A 17,940-nucleotide genomic window follows, 5' to 3' on the forward strand; every position below is an offset into this window, starting at 1 on the left:
TTTTTTTTCAGAATTATTTAAAATTAAAAGCTCCCATTTTCATTTCTAAATTCGTTTCTGTTGTGTATTTGGGCTGAAGTAACAATTTTTAGAAGAAAACATAATTTTATATTTTTTTTGGAACAGAGAAAAGTTGAACCTTTGAATATGCTCTAGTGTTACTTTAATGAAATTTTTTTCGAAAAATGAATTCCTTCACTTTTGGTCAATAAAAATCAGTTTATTTCACTGATACCTTTCACTTATTTACACGTCAGTCCTATCTTATCTAATTTTAAGAAAAGGCTCTTGATCAATTCATGTGTCGGATCAGATTTTTTTATCTTATTTTTCAGTTAAGTACATTTTTACATGATCAACAAAATGTTTCCGATCTACCTATGTAGACAGCTTATTCATATTTCTGTTTTCAATATGATTCAAAAATAACCTTGGGTTAAAAAATTGTATGTAAATTCTTTTAATTTAGTGTTTTTTTTTTCAATTGTCTGCAAAGTGTCATACCATTATTTCATTAGCATCAGAACTAAATATATATTTTTTATTTCCACGTGCTGTGTACAATCAGGCAAGAAAAGCACATCTAGGTTGTATATCGCCCCCACGTGCATAAGAAATATAGATACTTGGTTGAGAAACAGGCGCCTAATTGTTCAATTTTTCCAGCGATCAACGAACAGCTTTGGTTACTATCCACTTGCGACGACATTTGCTTGACCATAGAGACGAAAAACAAACCCTTCAAAGAAAAGAAAATCTCTAAAAATGGATGCCATGACTTTTCAATTTCAGATTTCGGCAAAAAAAATGTATATGTTTTATTCGATCGGCAAAATGTCAATCTGGATAACATCTAGGCGTCATTCATAATCATGTGCTGTACAAATGAGCTAGGAATCAAGTAGAAAAAAAATCACATCAAGGCTTCATATCGCCACCCCTTGCATTGAAAAAATGCTTGGTTGAGAAATACGCGCCAAAATATTCCCACTGATCAGTATGCTATGCCATGGTTACTATCCTCTCGCGACGTATGTTTGCGACGCCTCGACCATGGAGACGAAAAACAAACCGCCCAAAGGAAAAAAAACCTCGAGAAAATGGATGTCATGACTTTAATTTGTTTCGAAAAACTACATGTTTTGTATGGAAGCCCCCTCTCCCTTAAGTCGGAGCGGTTTGTAACTATCATAGAAACCATCCCCGGCATCAAAAACCCTTAGATGCCAAGTTTCACGATGATCGGTTCAGTAGTTTCCGAGTCTATAGGTAACAGACAGACAGACAAACATTCATTTTTATATATATAGATCATAAAAAAAACTTATTCTATGCTTCAACAAAATAAGTTAAATCTCTTGAACTCTCGAGCAGATTCAAATATTTTAACCATTTATGAAAATAAATTAAATATTCAAAAGTAAAATTAATTGATCGAAGTTTTGCGGTTCAAACCTGATCTCGATCCAAATGCAAGTTTCAGTATAAAATTTGACTCTTGATAAAACTGCATTAAAATTTATCGACGGGTATTACATGTTTCAAATACTTTTCGTTAAAATTAATTTCTTAAATAAAATGCTCTAGATTTTTTTTTCTAAAATAAAAAACTGGCTGACTTTGATTACAAATTTGAAAATTTTAAATTGAAATAACAAACAAAATTATAAATCTGCGATCTCTTGCAATTGCTTAATCTTGATAACTATAACTGATATAAACCTGAATATGAATTCAGGTTCAGAATTCAGATACAGCATTAATATTTAAAATTCTGATTAAGCTCATAAAAGAGTTAAAATTATCAAGATTATTTATTCTAGAATTCAGTAGAATTCAGGGTGGCCATCGAAAATGGAACCGGGAAAACCGGGAAAAGCCGGGAATTTGGAATCAAAACCCGGGAAAATTCTTTAGGGATCGTTTTCTCAATACACAAATCTGATAAATTTTAAAGTTCATTAATTTCATCAAGACATTTTTTTTTATCTCAGAAGCGCGGGAATCTCTGGATTTAAGTTTTATGGGAAAAATGCAGAGAAACTTCGGGGTTTCTTTCAAAATCCGGAATTTTTAAGCTCAACGCATACTTTTCAGCCCTCTGAACTCTGAAATGTTCCAGTTTCAATTTTTTATATGTATTAAAAACAAAACTTTGTTGAAAAAAAAAATCTAGAATAAACTGTTGCTTGGCTCACGGATAGTGTGCAGTGAATAGTAAACAAAATAATCAAAATGAATAAACTTTAAAGAAATGTATGAACGCCATTTTTTTTTTCTATTTTTCTTTCGTTGCGAATCTTAGGAAAAATATACCTTAACATCTGGATGAAGAAATTAGTGAAAAAATTCAGATAAAATTTCAACTTTTAAAATGTGTTCTTAACTCATACGTTGAAGTAGGATAGTATTTGAAAACCAAGGTTGATGCATAATATCATTTTTTTGACTGGAATCATTATACACTACTGGTCTAGAATTCATGATATTCAAAACTTCTTCAGATGCTGATGAAAGATTTACAAAAGTTTCATGATCAAAATCTTTGTAAAAAAAACAATTGAACACATAATTGGAAATATTTTTTTTTTGAAAATGAGAATATACTCATTTGCGGCTGTTTTGAATTGATTTTAGGAAAGGTACCTTTCATAAAAACACACAATATTTAGTATAAGGTACACCGGGGTAAGTGTGGACGGGTTTTCGTATAGTTCCACTTTAAAAAATCATTAAAAAATCAGCTGTGGAGCAATTTTGAAAAATTGACGTTCAATGTGATGCAGAACATGTTGTTTACAAAAGCTGAAGAGATGAGCTCGGTAGAAGCAAAGCGAAAAAAGTTATCACGTAAATCGTTATGGACGGCTGGTGTCTTCACTTACCCCGCTTTATGGGGTAAGTGTGGACGGTAGATTTTCCCTTTGATTTCTCAGGAAATTTTCAAAAAAATTGTATTTTCTTGGTTGAATACGTTACTTTATTGCTCGAACCGTCCAAAATTTTGAAAAAAGGTCATGATACTATAATTATAGTGTGTAATTTATGTTACAACACACGAGATCCGATTTTATCAAAAACACAGAACAAATAAGTACTTTACTCAAATTTTCATGATCCGAATGCTAAATATAGCTAAATAATACAACTCATAAGGGATGAAGGACAGAAAATTGAAAAAATGTATAAACATCAAGTCTTTTTAAAGCCGTCCACACTTACCCCAGGTAGGGGTTGGAGACAAAATTTTAGTTTTTTGTAAATAAACTCTTTTTTCTTAATTTTTAACCGCCGTTTCTTTTCCTAACTGGTTGTTTGGAATGTAAGGATTGTTTCAATGTAGAGTTTTTCATTGAGAGCCAGCTAGTTTAGGAGAAATTTGCAATTGAAAAAGATGCACATCAACTCGACATCGTAGTTGAAAATAGAAAATTCCGAAAAAGTCGCTGTAAACATCCGTTATTGTCTGAATCGTATATTTTTCACAGTTATTGGATAGATTACAAGTAAATTGAACATTCTGCATCAAAAGTTTGAAAAAATAGTGCACAGTATTGTTTTTATAGCCATCGTCCACACTTACCCCGCGTCCACACTTACCCCGGTGTACCTTACGTTATAATCATAACCATTGTTCCAAGTTTTCATTTTTATTTAGTTTTGATTTATGGATCAGTATTTCAACCCGAAATTTATCGTTAATGTTACTCTTCAAAATTTCAGATCTCAGAAGGTAGAGCTCAATATAAAATTTCAGTATGATGGCAGGAAAAATAAAACTTTAACTTGAAATTTTTGAAGAAATATAAAACACATATTTTATCAAACCAAATCATAAAAATAAAGAAGTTGTCTTTATAAAGCCGAAATTGTTGTCTCTCTAACACTTTTACATACAATTTTTATAAAATTGTATTCTTTTTTGGCAAAAAAGTATTAAAAAACGTGTTGATGTTGAGTTTTCGACTGTATGTTTTGATGAGTTTATATTCGGCAAATCAGTCCAGTTTCTTATAAAATTTTATTTTAATCCTACGTTTTGTTGTTGTATAACACCTTCATCAGGGATCAAAATGGTCAGTCTTATTGTGCTTTAGTAAAAGCGTATTGTCCGGTCTATTTTTTGTTGGATTCCACAAAACACTTATCAGTGTTTTGTGTGTAGAAAAATAGACCGGACAATACGCTTTTACTAAAGCACAATAAGACTGACCATTTTGATCCCTGATGAAGGTGTTATACGACACCGAAACGTAGGATTAAAATAAAATTTTATAAGAAACTGGACTGATTTGCCGAATATTTCATATTAAAAAACACATTTATTTTTGTATTTTAAACCCGTGAAATTCATAAAATCTCAATCGGGAAAAAACCGGGAATTTGAAAATGGAAACTTGCTGGCCACCCTGAGAATTTGAATTCTGGATTTTTTTTCGACTTTTAATACGATTTCCGAAATGGAAAAAAAATGTCTGGATTAGGATTCTAAAGCAATATTTCGATATGAGAAAAAAATCGAAATTTTTTTCAAAGCCCTAAATCATCAATCTAGTATTTTATATTTGCTGCCTTGGTTTTCAATTTGAATTTTTATTTTATTTTTTTGTTTTTAATTTGAATAAAAAAAATATGAACTTTGAATAATGAATCTTATTACGAGTTTATAATTCTGGTTTGCCATTTTGACATTTTGATTTTTGCAAAAGAATTAAGCTTAAGAGCTTCGCATCTGGATATGAGGCCCTCATATGAATCAAAAACTCAAGATGATTTCTAAAACTATAATCATTTAGACTCCGGGCACTTCATTTCTGTGATAACTACATTCCTAGGGTTCGGATATGCAAAATATTAGCAGCGTTATATTGGTAATGAAAAGGACAACCTTGTTTATTTTTTAAGATGTTTAAGTTCCAGTGTTTTTTGAAAAAATTACGATAAAAAGAGACACGGTAAAAAAAATTTTGCACGATCATCCTTGAAATCTTTTATTGTCGACTTGAAAACTCATGAACTGTTGATTTTTCTGAATTTTGTTTGGCTCAAATAGATGAGAAGTATAACGAGCTTACTAGAATGCTCACGTTTTTCGATCAATCGAATAGTTTTTAAAATACACACATTTGTAACTGCCCGGATTCTAAATTATCATACCTTTAATACAGTGTTTTTTCATATTCAGAAAATAATCATATTAATACACATTAGTTGAAAAATTAAGGATAAAATTTTGAAAGAAATGCAATACCAACAGTTCAAAAACACATTTTTAAATATTTTCTAGTGATCATGTAGTTGCCAGATTGCCCGGTTTTATCCGGGTTTGCCCGGATATTCAATATAAAATTTGAGAAAAATCCGGTCCGGTCTGGTTGCTCGGATTTTATTGGAAAAGCCAGGATTTTGCCCGGGTTTATTCTCATCCTCATTCTCAAATCCAATTAAAAAACCAGTTCTGTTGTAATTTATTTTTTTTTAACGAAATTTTTCAAGCAAGTTTCATAAAATTATGATGAAAGGTTTTTTAGAAGCCTAAAATACGATATAAAATCTGCTGATGAAATTTATTGAAAAAAGTATTTTTTTTTTCTTGTTTTTCTTTTAATTTTCGATGAGTAATTACTAGGTTTTGACTATATTTGCCCAGATTTAGGTCGACAATTTTGAAATTAAACGCCCGGATTTTGCAGGTTTTAAAATAAAATAGCCCAGATTGTCCGGCCCGGATACGTGCTGAAAAATTTCTGGCAAACTTATGCTAACTGAAAATCATGAATCCTAAACTAGATTTAATTCGAAATATGAAAACAGAAACACAATTTAGATTTTGACAATAGGGAAACAGAACCCTGAAACGAGTTTAATCTATTAAAATTTAGTATTCAAAAATGAATTTCTATCATCGAGTGAGAAAATTTGAAAATCTGTAGCAGAGTTTTGAACCTGGGATATTTTTTAGATTAAAGAAAAAACCTTCGGCACGAAATATTTCCGAATAAATTTTGAAATCTTCTGGCTTCGTTTAACTAAATAGTTTAAGCCGTTTAAATAAACGGATTTATAAAGTTTTCTAAATTTCTTGAAGATTTGTTCGTTAAACATTTTAAATGTGATATTAACAAAGTAAAAATTATTGATTACTCAGGCGAACAGCTTTTTTAGTGCTTATGTTATTATAACTGATTTTTGAAGGTTTTTCCGTGTTGGACTCGAATCATTTGTCTATCACCTCTAGTTTTGATGATATTGAATTCAGTATGTTATAACTTTTGATAGTTCCCATGAAAAAGGACGTTATCCGTCCTTTAGTAACAACTACAATTTAGGAATCACATAAAGATCTGTTTAGCACAAAAATGACATAGTTTTTCTATTAATAAATGCTTAGTTTTAGTCCCGGAAATTCGCTATTACCATATCAAAATGGAAATTCAGCTCGATTGATAGCCAAATCCAAGAATTTTATTTCATTATTTATAACTCAGTGGACTGAAAACAAGCATAATTGCCATCTAATTATTTCTCACGAAATCCTGATGATTAGCACTGCATACTTAGTATTTAAATTAGACTGCATAAAACATTACTTTATTCTAGAACTGAGGATGAATAGGAGTAATCGTGTAAAGGACTTCTAATTAATTTTCTAATTTTCTTCCAATTGCAGATTTGTGATTTTGGACTAGCCCGAGTGGCGGACCCGGAGCATGACCATACCGGATTTCTCACGGAGTACGTCGCCACCAGATGGTACCGGGCACCGGAAATCATGCTAAACTCCAAGGTACGACCCCAACTCTTGGATGGGACCACATTTACGGCAACCATTAATCCATTATTTACGACCATTTTCCTCCCGTTCTAGGGCTACACAAAATCCATTGACATCTGGTCCGTGGGGTGCATCCTGGCGGAAATGCTCAGCAACCGACCCATCTTCCCGGGCAAACACTATCTGGACCAGCTGAATCACATCCTGGGTGTGCTGGGATCGCCCTCGCAGGAAGACCTGGAGTGCATCATCAACGAGAAGGCCCGCAGCTATCTGCAGTCGCTGCCATTCAAGCCGAAGGTTCCCTGGAACAGACTGTTCCCGAATGCCGATCCCAACGCGCTGGATCTGCTCGGCAAAATGCTGACGTTCAATCCGCACAAGCGAATCTCCGTCGAGGAAGCGCTGGCCCATCCTTACCTGGAACAGTACTACGACCCTGCCGATGAGGTGAGTGCTCTTGTTAGTTTTAGTTAATTTAACCGGATGATGTTCGAACCGTAAAGTGTGTGTGTTCAATCAAAAAACACCTTTCAAAATTGTACTTCACATAAATTTCACATCCACTGTTTTGCATTCTATCGAATATTTATTCGGCCATTCAATTAGTTAGTACGTCAGCTGGGCTCCGGCTGAATCCATACTTCCTTTCTTCCATCCCAAACCACGTACTCCGGCAAATGATACCATACATTTATGATGCAATCATAAATGTAGATGGCGCCAACCACTATCACAATCATACACGATAAATCGAGAGAGATGCGATTATGGGCTGGGCACGCTTGTTGGTTTGACGAATCGTTTTGCATACAGTATTAAATAATCCCACTGCTGCTCGTGCAGAATGAAGGTACGAACGTAGTTCTGCCGATAGCAATATTTGGACCGGTTGAAACTCACTGACCGTAAGAAATAAATATTATATTAGCTGCTCCGTCCCCCGGTATATTTGTGTTGTCATAATTACCGGCTCATTGTTAGCGAACGCAATCTATTCTATCTGTGGAGGAGGGTACCTGTTCGGAATTTTAATGCCTTCAAGTTAGATGTATTATAGTTCCTATAGTTCTGCAATTCGCAAAATGTTTGATAGATGTGACGTTTTAATTCAGCTCGAGAAAGCATAGGTTTTTAAATTTGACGATGAATCATCTATCAGGATAAAAATCTCTTCCTGTTATTCTAGATAAAAGAATTATCTTAATCCTAGAGATTTCCTAGAGAATGAAGATGAATGGCATAGAGGATACTTCATAAATCCAAAATGAAGGTTGCATGAAACAATTTCATAATTCAAAACATTGATACTGAAAAACGCACAAGGTTGGCTGATTTTTTTTCAACAAAATATGTTCATAATTGCATCAGTCGACCCAATAAGGCTCTTGCTACACACCCATACAAGATGTCTGTTGGGCGCACATCAGAGATTTTTATATCAAATTGATTAGAATCGAATTGACAAAATGAAACAAAATTTAAAATAAGCCAACCATCAGTGTAAAGCACATGAAACAGTCTCCCAGATCCTTTGTTGGCGTATTTGGGTCTATCATATAAAATTTTGAACCAAGAAAATTAATTTAATAGCTTTCGTCGCGCAATATTTGTCTTGTTTCCACTGGAAACGTTCGTATCCTGTAAAAATTATTCATAATTTTTTTTCCAAAAAACCACAAGAAACCTCTCATAATTTTTTAAAAACCTCTTCAAAAAATACTTTTTTTCGTGAATTTGTATTCATTTCACATAGGGATGTTACATTTGTTTGCCCAACGGCTTAAAGGGTGATACGGTCAAAATTTGGTCAATATCAACTTGACGTATTTCTTTCAATTTTGCATTTAAAAAACCTGAACACCCCTCATTTTGAAGGTGTGTGTGTGTGTAGAATTTTATTTTGGCTCCTATTTTGATTTTGGAATTCACTCTTCAGTTGTCAAAATGCCGTCCAAGGAAGAAGAGCAGCGTATCAAAATTTTGTTCGCGCATCGCGAAAATCCGAGCTACTCGCACGCAAAGCTGGCAAAATCGCTTAAAGTTGCCTAATCAACCGTTACAAATGTAATTAAAGTGTTTGGGGAACTTTTGTCGACAGCCAGGAAGTCTGGATCGGGGGGAAATCGAAAACCGAAAGCCGCTGAGACGACAAAGAGAGTTGCCGATAGTTTCAAGCGAAACCCTACCCTCTCTCTCCGAGATGCCGCAAATAAGCTGGGTGTATCGTCTACAACCGTGCATCGAGCCAAAAAACGAGCCGGACTATCGAATTACAAGAAGGTAGTGACTCCAAATCGCTATGATAAACAAAATACGACGGCCAAAGCGCGATCCCGGAGGCTGTACACGACGATGCTGACAAAGTTTGACTGCGTGGTAATGGACGACGAAACCTACGTCAAAGCCGACTACAAGCAGCTTCCGGGACAGGAGTTTTATACGGCAAAAGGAAGGGGAAAGGTAGCAGATATTTTCAAGCACATGAAACTGTCAAAGTTCGCGAAGAAATATCTGGTTTGGCAAGCCATCTGTACCTGTGGCTTGAAAAGCAGCATTTTCATAGCTTACGGGACTGTCAACCAAGAAATTTTCGTGAAAGAGTGTTTGAATAAACGTCTGCTCCCTTTCCTGAAGAAAGAGGGTTGTTCCGTACTGTTTTGGCCGGATTTGGCATCTTGCCATTACGGTAAAAAGGCCATGGAGTGGTACGCCGCCAACAACGTGCATGTGGTTCCCAAGGACAAGAACCCTCCCAATACGCCAGAGCTCCGCCCAATTGAGAAATACTGGGCTATTGTCAAGCGGAACCAAAAGAAGATAAAAAAAACTGCTAAGGACGAGCAGCAGTTCAAGGCAAACTGGCTTTCTGTTGCGGAGAAGGTGCCATCAGATTTTGTACAGCCACCTTGTACAAAATCTGATGGCAGAGGTTAAGCGTAAGGCCCGGCAGTTCAGATTTGGAAAAGCGGAAGTCTAACTGAATATTTTTCCTGAATTTTATACTAATAAAACTTGAAAAAGAAATTTAATTTGATTTTTTAAATAAACGATTTCACAGATTTACACGCGTTTTTCCTTGACCAAATTTTGACCGTATCACCCTTTACTTAGACTAATGCACTGGGCAAAAACCCTTTGACACATTCCACCGTTACGTAAAATCGTTTTTCCGGACTTTTCTGAACTGTTATCATTCTAGAAGTCAACCAATTAACTTGAAAATTGAATGAAAATGTAGTAAACGGTCGCAAATTGAAATTTCTGCAAAATGAATATAATTTGGTCATCAAAACAACATTGAAATGGTTTGTATTGTGATCGATTACCTTGTGAAGTTTAAACATAACAGAGTTAGTGGTGTGAATTCACGTCACGAAATTTCAAGTTATTCTGAAAATTTCTTAGAGCCGTCAATCTTCAGGTACACTTTTAAAAGTGATATTTTGTTATTCCGACTTGTACAATCATAAATTTTCAGTATCTTTTCCTAAATTTTTCCTTGGTTTGACTGGCACTTGAATAGGAACATATTCCCCCTTATTCTGCGCCGCGCGTGAGGTGACGATAGTCGAGTCACCCTAGTCACCCGATTCCAGTAGTCGCTTTAGGTGAGAAACGTCTTTTAGAATGAACTTTTTGAGTTCCTATCCTAATCTAGTAGTCAGCTTGACATAAACCTCTGTCACATCGGCTTCGGGAATAAGGTGACAAGACTCACGTGACTCCGACTCGACTCGACTATCGTCACCTCACACGCGGCGCAGAATAAGGGGGATTGAAGAATCGTACATTAAAATTGCTACTGTTTCTTACAGACTTTATTTAAAGATTTAGCAAAAAAAAATTTAATTTTACTTTTTTTGTTGTTTTTTATTTGAAATTAACGAACTAATGAAAAAAATCAGTTTTATTATGTTCGACTTCTAAAAATGCGACCATCGGGTCAAAACAGTTTTCAGAGCATATTTTCCATATCTAAAAAATTTTACAAAAAATCAAATTTTGTGACGTGAATTCACTCATTCACGCTGTTGTAAATTAGCTGGATTCCAACTGATTTCTATAAAGTTTAGTGTTTCTGAATTGTTCCATCATTTTCAAAGAAGATCTTCACTCTTTTGTTATAAAATGTCAAAGTTTTCTTGTAATATTGAAAAGTTTCTTTTTTTTGTGACGTTAATTCACTCATTTGCGACTGTTTTGTTCGCTTTTTAAAACATTGAATATAAGTCAATTCTTTTTCCTACACAATTTAGCAGTGAAGCCAACAATCAAAATGTATTAAAAAATGTATCGAAACAAATCAATCCTTATATTTTAATTAATTATTTTGTTAAAGTTGTCAACATTCCAAGATTTGTCCAACAAAAAATTTGATTTTCAGAATTATACAAAACATGTTAAAAAATTGTTTTTTTTCTCATTTGTCCGTAGGTTTTGTGTGATTTGAGTTATCATTGACAAGTTTGAGATTTTTTGTTGATACGCGAACGAATAAAAATCACTTTTGAGCTGTACAAGCGCGTGGAATGTGTCTATAGCAGGGATAACGGGCCAATTTATATTTGAAATGTTGTCGGCGGGCCGCACTTTAAATAACTTTTTTTTTAATTAGCAGAGCTTCAAGTCATTTTTTATAACTGAACATTTTTAGAGAAAATAAATCTGAAATAACAATGATAAAACGAATTCACGCGCTCAAAATCAGAAATTCAATACGAATCTTTAAATACCCGACATTGAAAAGGTACATTTTAAAATTCTCTCAATTTTTTTATAGTATGGGAGAGTGGGGAATCATGGGCCACTTTTTTTCGTTGTTCCATAACTTCTTTATTATAAAAGATAAAATGAAAATAAAAAATGGTATGGTTTTCTACATTTTCAAGGTATTATAAGGTATTTTTTAATAATTTTTAAAAAGTTGTTTTCCCCAAATTCTGACTGTTTTAAAAAAAGCAATATTTTTTGGATTTTGAAAAATGGTGGGGAATCGTGGGTCACCAAATCCAAATTGACCAAATAACATGCAAAGTTTATGAGTTGACCCGAAAATGTGATTTCCTAATTCATTTCGTTATTTTAAAGCAATTTCAGATGATGAAATAAAAAAGAGAGTTGTGTATGATCGCATAGATTCCAAAACCTGGCTCGCGAACGTTTTGGTAAAATTTCTTATATAGGATGGACAAAATATTTTTCATATCTCTTCATTTGGCATAAGAAAACTTTACAGATAGGAAAAACGTATTTTAAGTTCTGAATGTATATAAAAACATAAAAATATAGGTGGTTCAAGATGTGTGGCCCACGATTCCCCACAAGCTATGATTCGCAAATTGGTTGCGTTTGTGTGACTTATTGATGTTTCATCAAAAATTCATTTTCCACGTGAAAGATCATGACAAAACTATGATCATAAGCGTATGAGCATATTTTTGTTATGCACTTTAGGCTCCCCATCGATGAAATTAGCGGGTGTTTTTTTAATTATGTAAGTAAATTTTTCTAACTTTTTTTAGCTTTATAATTAAAAGAAGCATATGATGCGTATTTCAGTCAACAACATATGCTCACGCAATGCGGCAACGATGACAGTCGGTTTGGGATTTTTATCTCAACACACATCTGAGATATTAAAAGTGGCCCACGTTTCCCCATGGCCCATGACACCCCACTCTCCCCTACTTCTTGGCAAAAATTCATTCTCACAACATTCTTGTAAAAATTGATGGTACTATTCGTCATCATTCAGCTTATCACAGTGATAACTAAGAGTGTGAAAAATATATTTTCAAAGAAATCACCGTCTTCCTAATAGCGTTGGACGTTGAATCGCTAATTGACTTTCTGTGATTTTTGCCCACAATTAAAACTTGTCCTCAAAGCCTTGATTTTTTTTCTACAAACGGTAAAAACTTCGTTTTTAAATTTAAGTTCTGTATTAGATCATTGCATTGAGATGTTGAGCAAGGTTGCCAAAACCACAAAAAAATGTTTACTTTCACATATTTTTGAGCAACTACCATCAAAACTACATTCTTGATTCTAGAATTTTTATCCAGATTTTTAAAATTTTTAATCTTATTTAGTTATCATTGGAATAGGATTTCTAAAGCTATATCATGACTTTGGTAATGTGGAATGTGAACGAGCCCCGAATTGGATGGAATAATTTAAAAAAAAAATGATCTGCTGAGCATATTTTTTATCATACAACTTTATTTTTGATTGAAACGGAAATAATCGGACTTAGAAATCTCGTTGATCGTGTGTAGCTTCAGATTTTTTGCTTCTCTTCCGATTCACTCTTATAGATTTTGCTTTTCAAAGTGGTAGGAGTTAAAAAATTCTCAAATTACGTTATACCAATAAACAATATTGCATTTATGCCTTGAACAGAAAATAATAAATGTCAGGAAAAGGTTAACAATCTGAATGATAGTGGGGCATATGCAGATAAGTGCATATTTGATCAAGTCATATAAATTTTCTTAACAATCCTTTGTAGAAAAAAGTTGAGGCATGAAAATTTGAAAAAGCTCCGCGGGCCGCAGTTTGCTCATCCCTGGTCTATAGTATTAAATTGTAATTTGAATCATTCCTTTGAACGTAATTTTCAGCTCATCAATACTGAATTTTGTTTAAAAAAAAACTTATATCAATTTATGGTATTATTTAAGATTTTGAATCTTCAACAGAACAATCTTTTTATTCGTTTTCGGAATTTTAACTGAGATTTCTAGTTCAAATTTTGAATTTTAAATGCTGAAGCCACTTGCTTTTTAAAATTTTTATCCTGCAGAATAATTTTAGACTTGAACTCTGAAATGTTTTTTTTTGTGGTTCACAAGAATATTTCTAAAGAAGAATTTCGATTAAAATTTTGATTTCAACTTTTTCAACTGAAACTTTAATGTGATGATGAATATTTAATCAAAATTGATCTCTCGAGTTTGAATAATCGATCTGCAGTTATATTTTGTATTTTATGGGGCCTGATTTAAATAAAAAAAAAAGTGCCCCCTAGATAAATTTACCCGGGCCCCCCGACGGCTTAATTCGGCCCTGCTTGTACCGAATGGAATTTTTAATTTTTAGCTCTTATCATTTTATTGGACCTTTGAATTGTCATTTCAAGTCTGAACTGTTTTGTTATTGGTAGAAGTGTACCGAATAGTGGTATTCGGCCAACAGCCGAATATCGAATATTGACCTTTTCAGCTATTCGGCCAAAAGAATATTCGGTCGAATATTCAGTCGAATATTCTATAGAGTTTTTAATGAAAAAATAAAACAAAAGCTGTTATTTCAATTTCCTTCTATTTCTTCCATTTTAATGCCCCTCATTTTTTTAATGTCGGTAATTTTTAACCAGGAAGGTCATCAGATGACTTGTCGCTTATAGAGCGTTTATCAACAAAGAGATTGGGTTCCTGTGGAATCTGGGATACGATGGGATTTCGAAACAGTGCCAAGCAATTTCTAATTGTTTATTTGATAACGAATAGATGAAGGTCGAATTTACGCAAGATATTTCCAAAATAGTTGTTAAAAACAACGATGATCTTTAACCTTAAGCTTGCCATACTTTCCACTACACGTTGCGTCGGGTAATTTAGGACGATTTTTGAATTGATTTGGAGGATGATTTTTGAAAAAACATAATCTAGGTTTTATTCTTAAACATACAAGAGGAAAGTAGAAGGAAATTATTTGAAATTTAAAGTTTTCATTAAATTACAGCAGAAGGGTAAAAATCGTATCTAAGGATAAAACAAAAATTTATGTTCATTTTAGAATTTCTTAAAATAGTTTTTGAACACCAATTTCAAAATTTCCAAACAGATATTTTAGGAAATAATCTGAACAAATCCGAGCAAAATCCGGGAAGTTTTAAACAATATCTGGGCATTCCGACCAGATTTAACTTATCTCGTTTTCTTACTGTATTTATGGGCAAGCCTGGATATATCAAGAAAGTCTGGAATAAACGATCTTCAAAGTATAAGGCGATATTCGTCAGTATTCTCCTGTACAATGTATGTACAGTGAAAGGTATACAGATACACCTGAGATGTTTTGCGGTAACCATAAGTTTTTGATTATTGTGTAGCTCTTTCAACGTTACTTTTGGATATTTCATAAACTATCCAAAATCATTTGAAATTATTGTATTAATTCGGGTCAACTATTCGGTGAGCGTGAGCCGAATATTCGGTACATTTCTTGTTATTGGTTTAAAAGTAGATTCAAATATATGGAGTCTTTTAAACGCCCCACACAGGAGTATTTCACCCAAAAACCTGGCCAAAACTCAAAATTTAAATTTCATTGGTTACTTTTATGTCAATGTTTATTTGATTCTTGAATAAATTTAGCACCATGTAGCGGTCAGTCTGATTTGGTCTGATTTGTTTATAAGCTGTTGCAGCTGTCGAAACTTTAGTATTTTTATGAGATAAAATTTTTCTACAAATCGTTGAATCAGCGCGACTACGTCATATCAACGAATAAAACTTTCTTTAGTGACTAAAAATGAGAATTTGAAATGGAAAACTTCAATGGAGGGATATTTAATAATTTTAAGTATAATAGACAAAATTCGATGACTATAGAGACAGTACGCAGAGCTTTGAAAACTCTTCTATTTATTTTTTGTTTTAAACGTTCATTTTTTAACAAATTAGTGTTTTTGTTTAGGTTCCCACCAAGTCCCGGCAAAATGTTTAATATCATTAGAAAATTGATAACTTCAATTATCATGTGCAAAAGAAAAAACTCGCGCAAACTCGCGCATTTTTGATATTTTTAAGTTTGAAGTTTAAAAATATTGATAGATTTTTTCAACAAAAAGGTCACCTAGGGCTTCGTTTATTTAAAATTTAAGCTCAGCAAAATTAATGTTCTTTTTCGAATATTTTCAAATGTTATTTAACTTTCAAAAACAAATAAAAAAAATCTAGATTTTTTGAATTTTACAACTTTTCTAACCTGGATTATCTATCATGTCATATAAATGTTAGAAAATTACTAATAGAAAATTATGAAAAATTACGAAAACGGTAAAAAATATTTTAAATGATCTTAAAAACGTTCGATAAGTCAAAATAAACTATTTTATTGATTTTAAAACTAAAAGATACTTTTGGCCAATTTTTTCTTCTACGTACTCCTGTGTGCGCCCCCCAAAATTGCAGAGCTGCATCCCATTGCTACCCTGACACCCATTAACGCTCTTTGGCGGTAGAGACCACTTTGAAAATCGTGGGTAAAGATGAATGAAAGTATATTTTTTGGATTTTTCAAATGAGATTCAAATTTGCGTGTTTTGATTGCAAATTTTTTATGAAAAGTGCACAAATTTGTTTAGAGTTAATTGCTTCTAGTATCTTCTGAGCTATTAGATCAAATGTAACACATTAAATTACTCACAGTGATATTCTGCATAATATTCTTCAGTCTATTTCTTTGACATTTCGAGTCAAAAAAAAAACTTTGTTAGCTGAAAACTATTTTTGTTTGTTTCCCTAGTTGCGTAATATTTTGCCTTCCATCTCTTCCCCGTCAAAACGAACCCAGATAGAAACGCTTTTAGCACGACAACGAATGCACATGAGGACGACAAACGAAGCGTGATTTATATTAATTATCACCCGAACTAGGTGCTGTAGCTAAAGTTTTCCGGCAACAAGCAATACTACATCTTCCGGAAAACCGGAACCAGAACTCACTCACCCCTTCACACTTACTCGACATTCAGACATTTCTTCTGCAGTGTTTGCAATTTATGATAAACTTCAATGAAGATTCATGGCGTTTTGTCGGAAGTTTAAATTTGTTGCCTCTCCACAGTTTGTCGTCACATTAGGAATTTGGTTTTCTCGTTGATTGGCGAAACGTTCGCCTACTTCAACGCGCTCCAAGTTTGTTTTCCACCCACCAGGGCATAATCAATTTAGACAAATAAGTTGTGTTCCCATGAGTTATGAGCTGGCGAATTCATGTATCCAGGATCAGTATCTTCTCTAACCGCTTGTTTTACAATGTTGGTCTAATGAATTATTCATCTGTCCGTTAATTTTCCTTTTTACGGGGACCAGATAGCAGCAGCTGGGGAGCAGCCATGCAAATTTTATGAACTCTGAAGATGAAACTATTAGACGTGCCTGTCAAGGCGTTCCTCAATTAGCTGTTGATCGATTAATGGCTGCTGGCAGCGTGACCTTACGCCAACATCCCCATCATTATTCTTTCAATCCACGGGGGGATGACACTTGAGTAAGATGCTATCCTTTACAAGAACAAGGAGCAACTTTTTGATCATTCACTTTTAAAAATTTGAACACATTAACGATGTGAGAATTTCTTTTTCGACATCATGGCCCGATTCAAGAATGTAACCTTAGGCTTAATTATTTACATTTCAATGTATGTTCGATATTTCATGATTTACAGCTTACAGTAGCAAGTTTAACTCGAGAGAAAGCTCAAATCTACTGTTGACAAATGTTAAGTACAGTACTCCGTTTACCAGATACCATTGTTCCGAGAATCTATTAAGCAACAAGAGCAACATAATGAATTAAAAAAGCTTTTCAGCTACCTTCTACGTATTATCAGCATTGACGTGAAAGCTTTTAAGCAAAAAGAGCTAAAGATTACGCCTTTTTAATCGAAATCGATTAAGATCTTCAGTTAATCACTCTGTCTGGTTTTAATTGTCAGACGCTTAAACATGAAATTAGGTATTTAAAAAAAAGCATCAAAAATCAAACCAGCAGCACGAAACTAGAAGTTTAAAATATAGTCAAACAAATACTCCAAAAGCTCAATTCAAGGTTGCTAGTAAACCAAGAAAATTGGGAATACCAGGAAAAAAACTTTGGAATTTCGTTGCTTCACCGAAATAAAACCAGAATGTGATAATAATAAAATAATCTCGTTACATTTTCTTGAACTTTTTGAAACGGTTCGAGTTCAGTCCCGTCTCATTCAGAAGTACTTTTCGATACAGTTTTCAAAACAGTGTTGAAAACTGCCACTTTCGACACTGTTTTGATTTAATTTAGAACAGGATGGCCACAGAACCGGGAAAACCGGAAAAAGCCGGGAATTTAGACCCAAAAGTGGGCAAAAGGAAACCGAAATTCAGTTTTGTT

General features: G+C 33.6%; 1 protein-coding gene across 1 annotated transcript in view; it reads left to right on the top strand.

Annotated features, from left to right (window-relative positions):
• The window catches only part of LOC129744990 (mitogen-activated protein kinase 1-like), a 323,706-nt gene that overhangs the window by 294,492 nt on the left and 11,274 nt on the right, over window positions 1-17,940 (top strand). Inside the window, exons 6-7 of the mRNA XM_055737813.1 lie at window positions 6,671-6,787; window positions 6,869-7,225. Of these exons, the coding sequence (XP_055593788.1) occupies window positions 6,671-6,787; window positions 6,869-7,225 (474 nt within the window). The remainder of the gene's footprint in view (window positions 1-6,670; window positions 6,788-6,868; window positions 7,226-17,940) is intronic.

Source organism: Uranotaenia lowii, chromosome 2 (genome assembly GCF_029784155.1).
Source record: "Uranotaenia lowii strain MFRU-FL chromosome 2, ASM2978415v1, whole genome shotgun sequence".
NCBI classification, from domain to species: Eukaryota; Metazoa; Arthropoda; class Insecta; order Diptera; family Culicidae; genus Uranotaenia; species Uranotaenia lowii.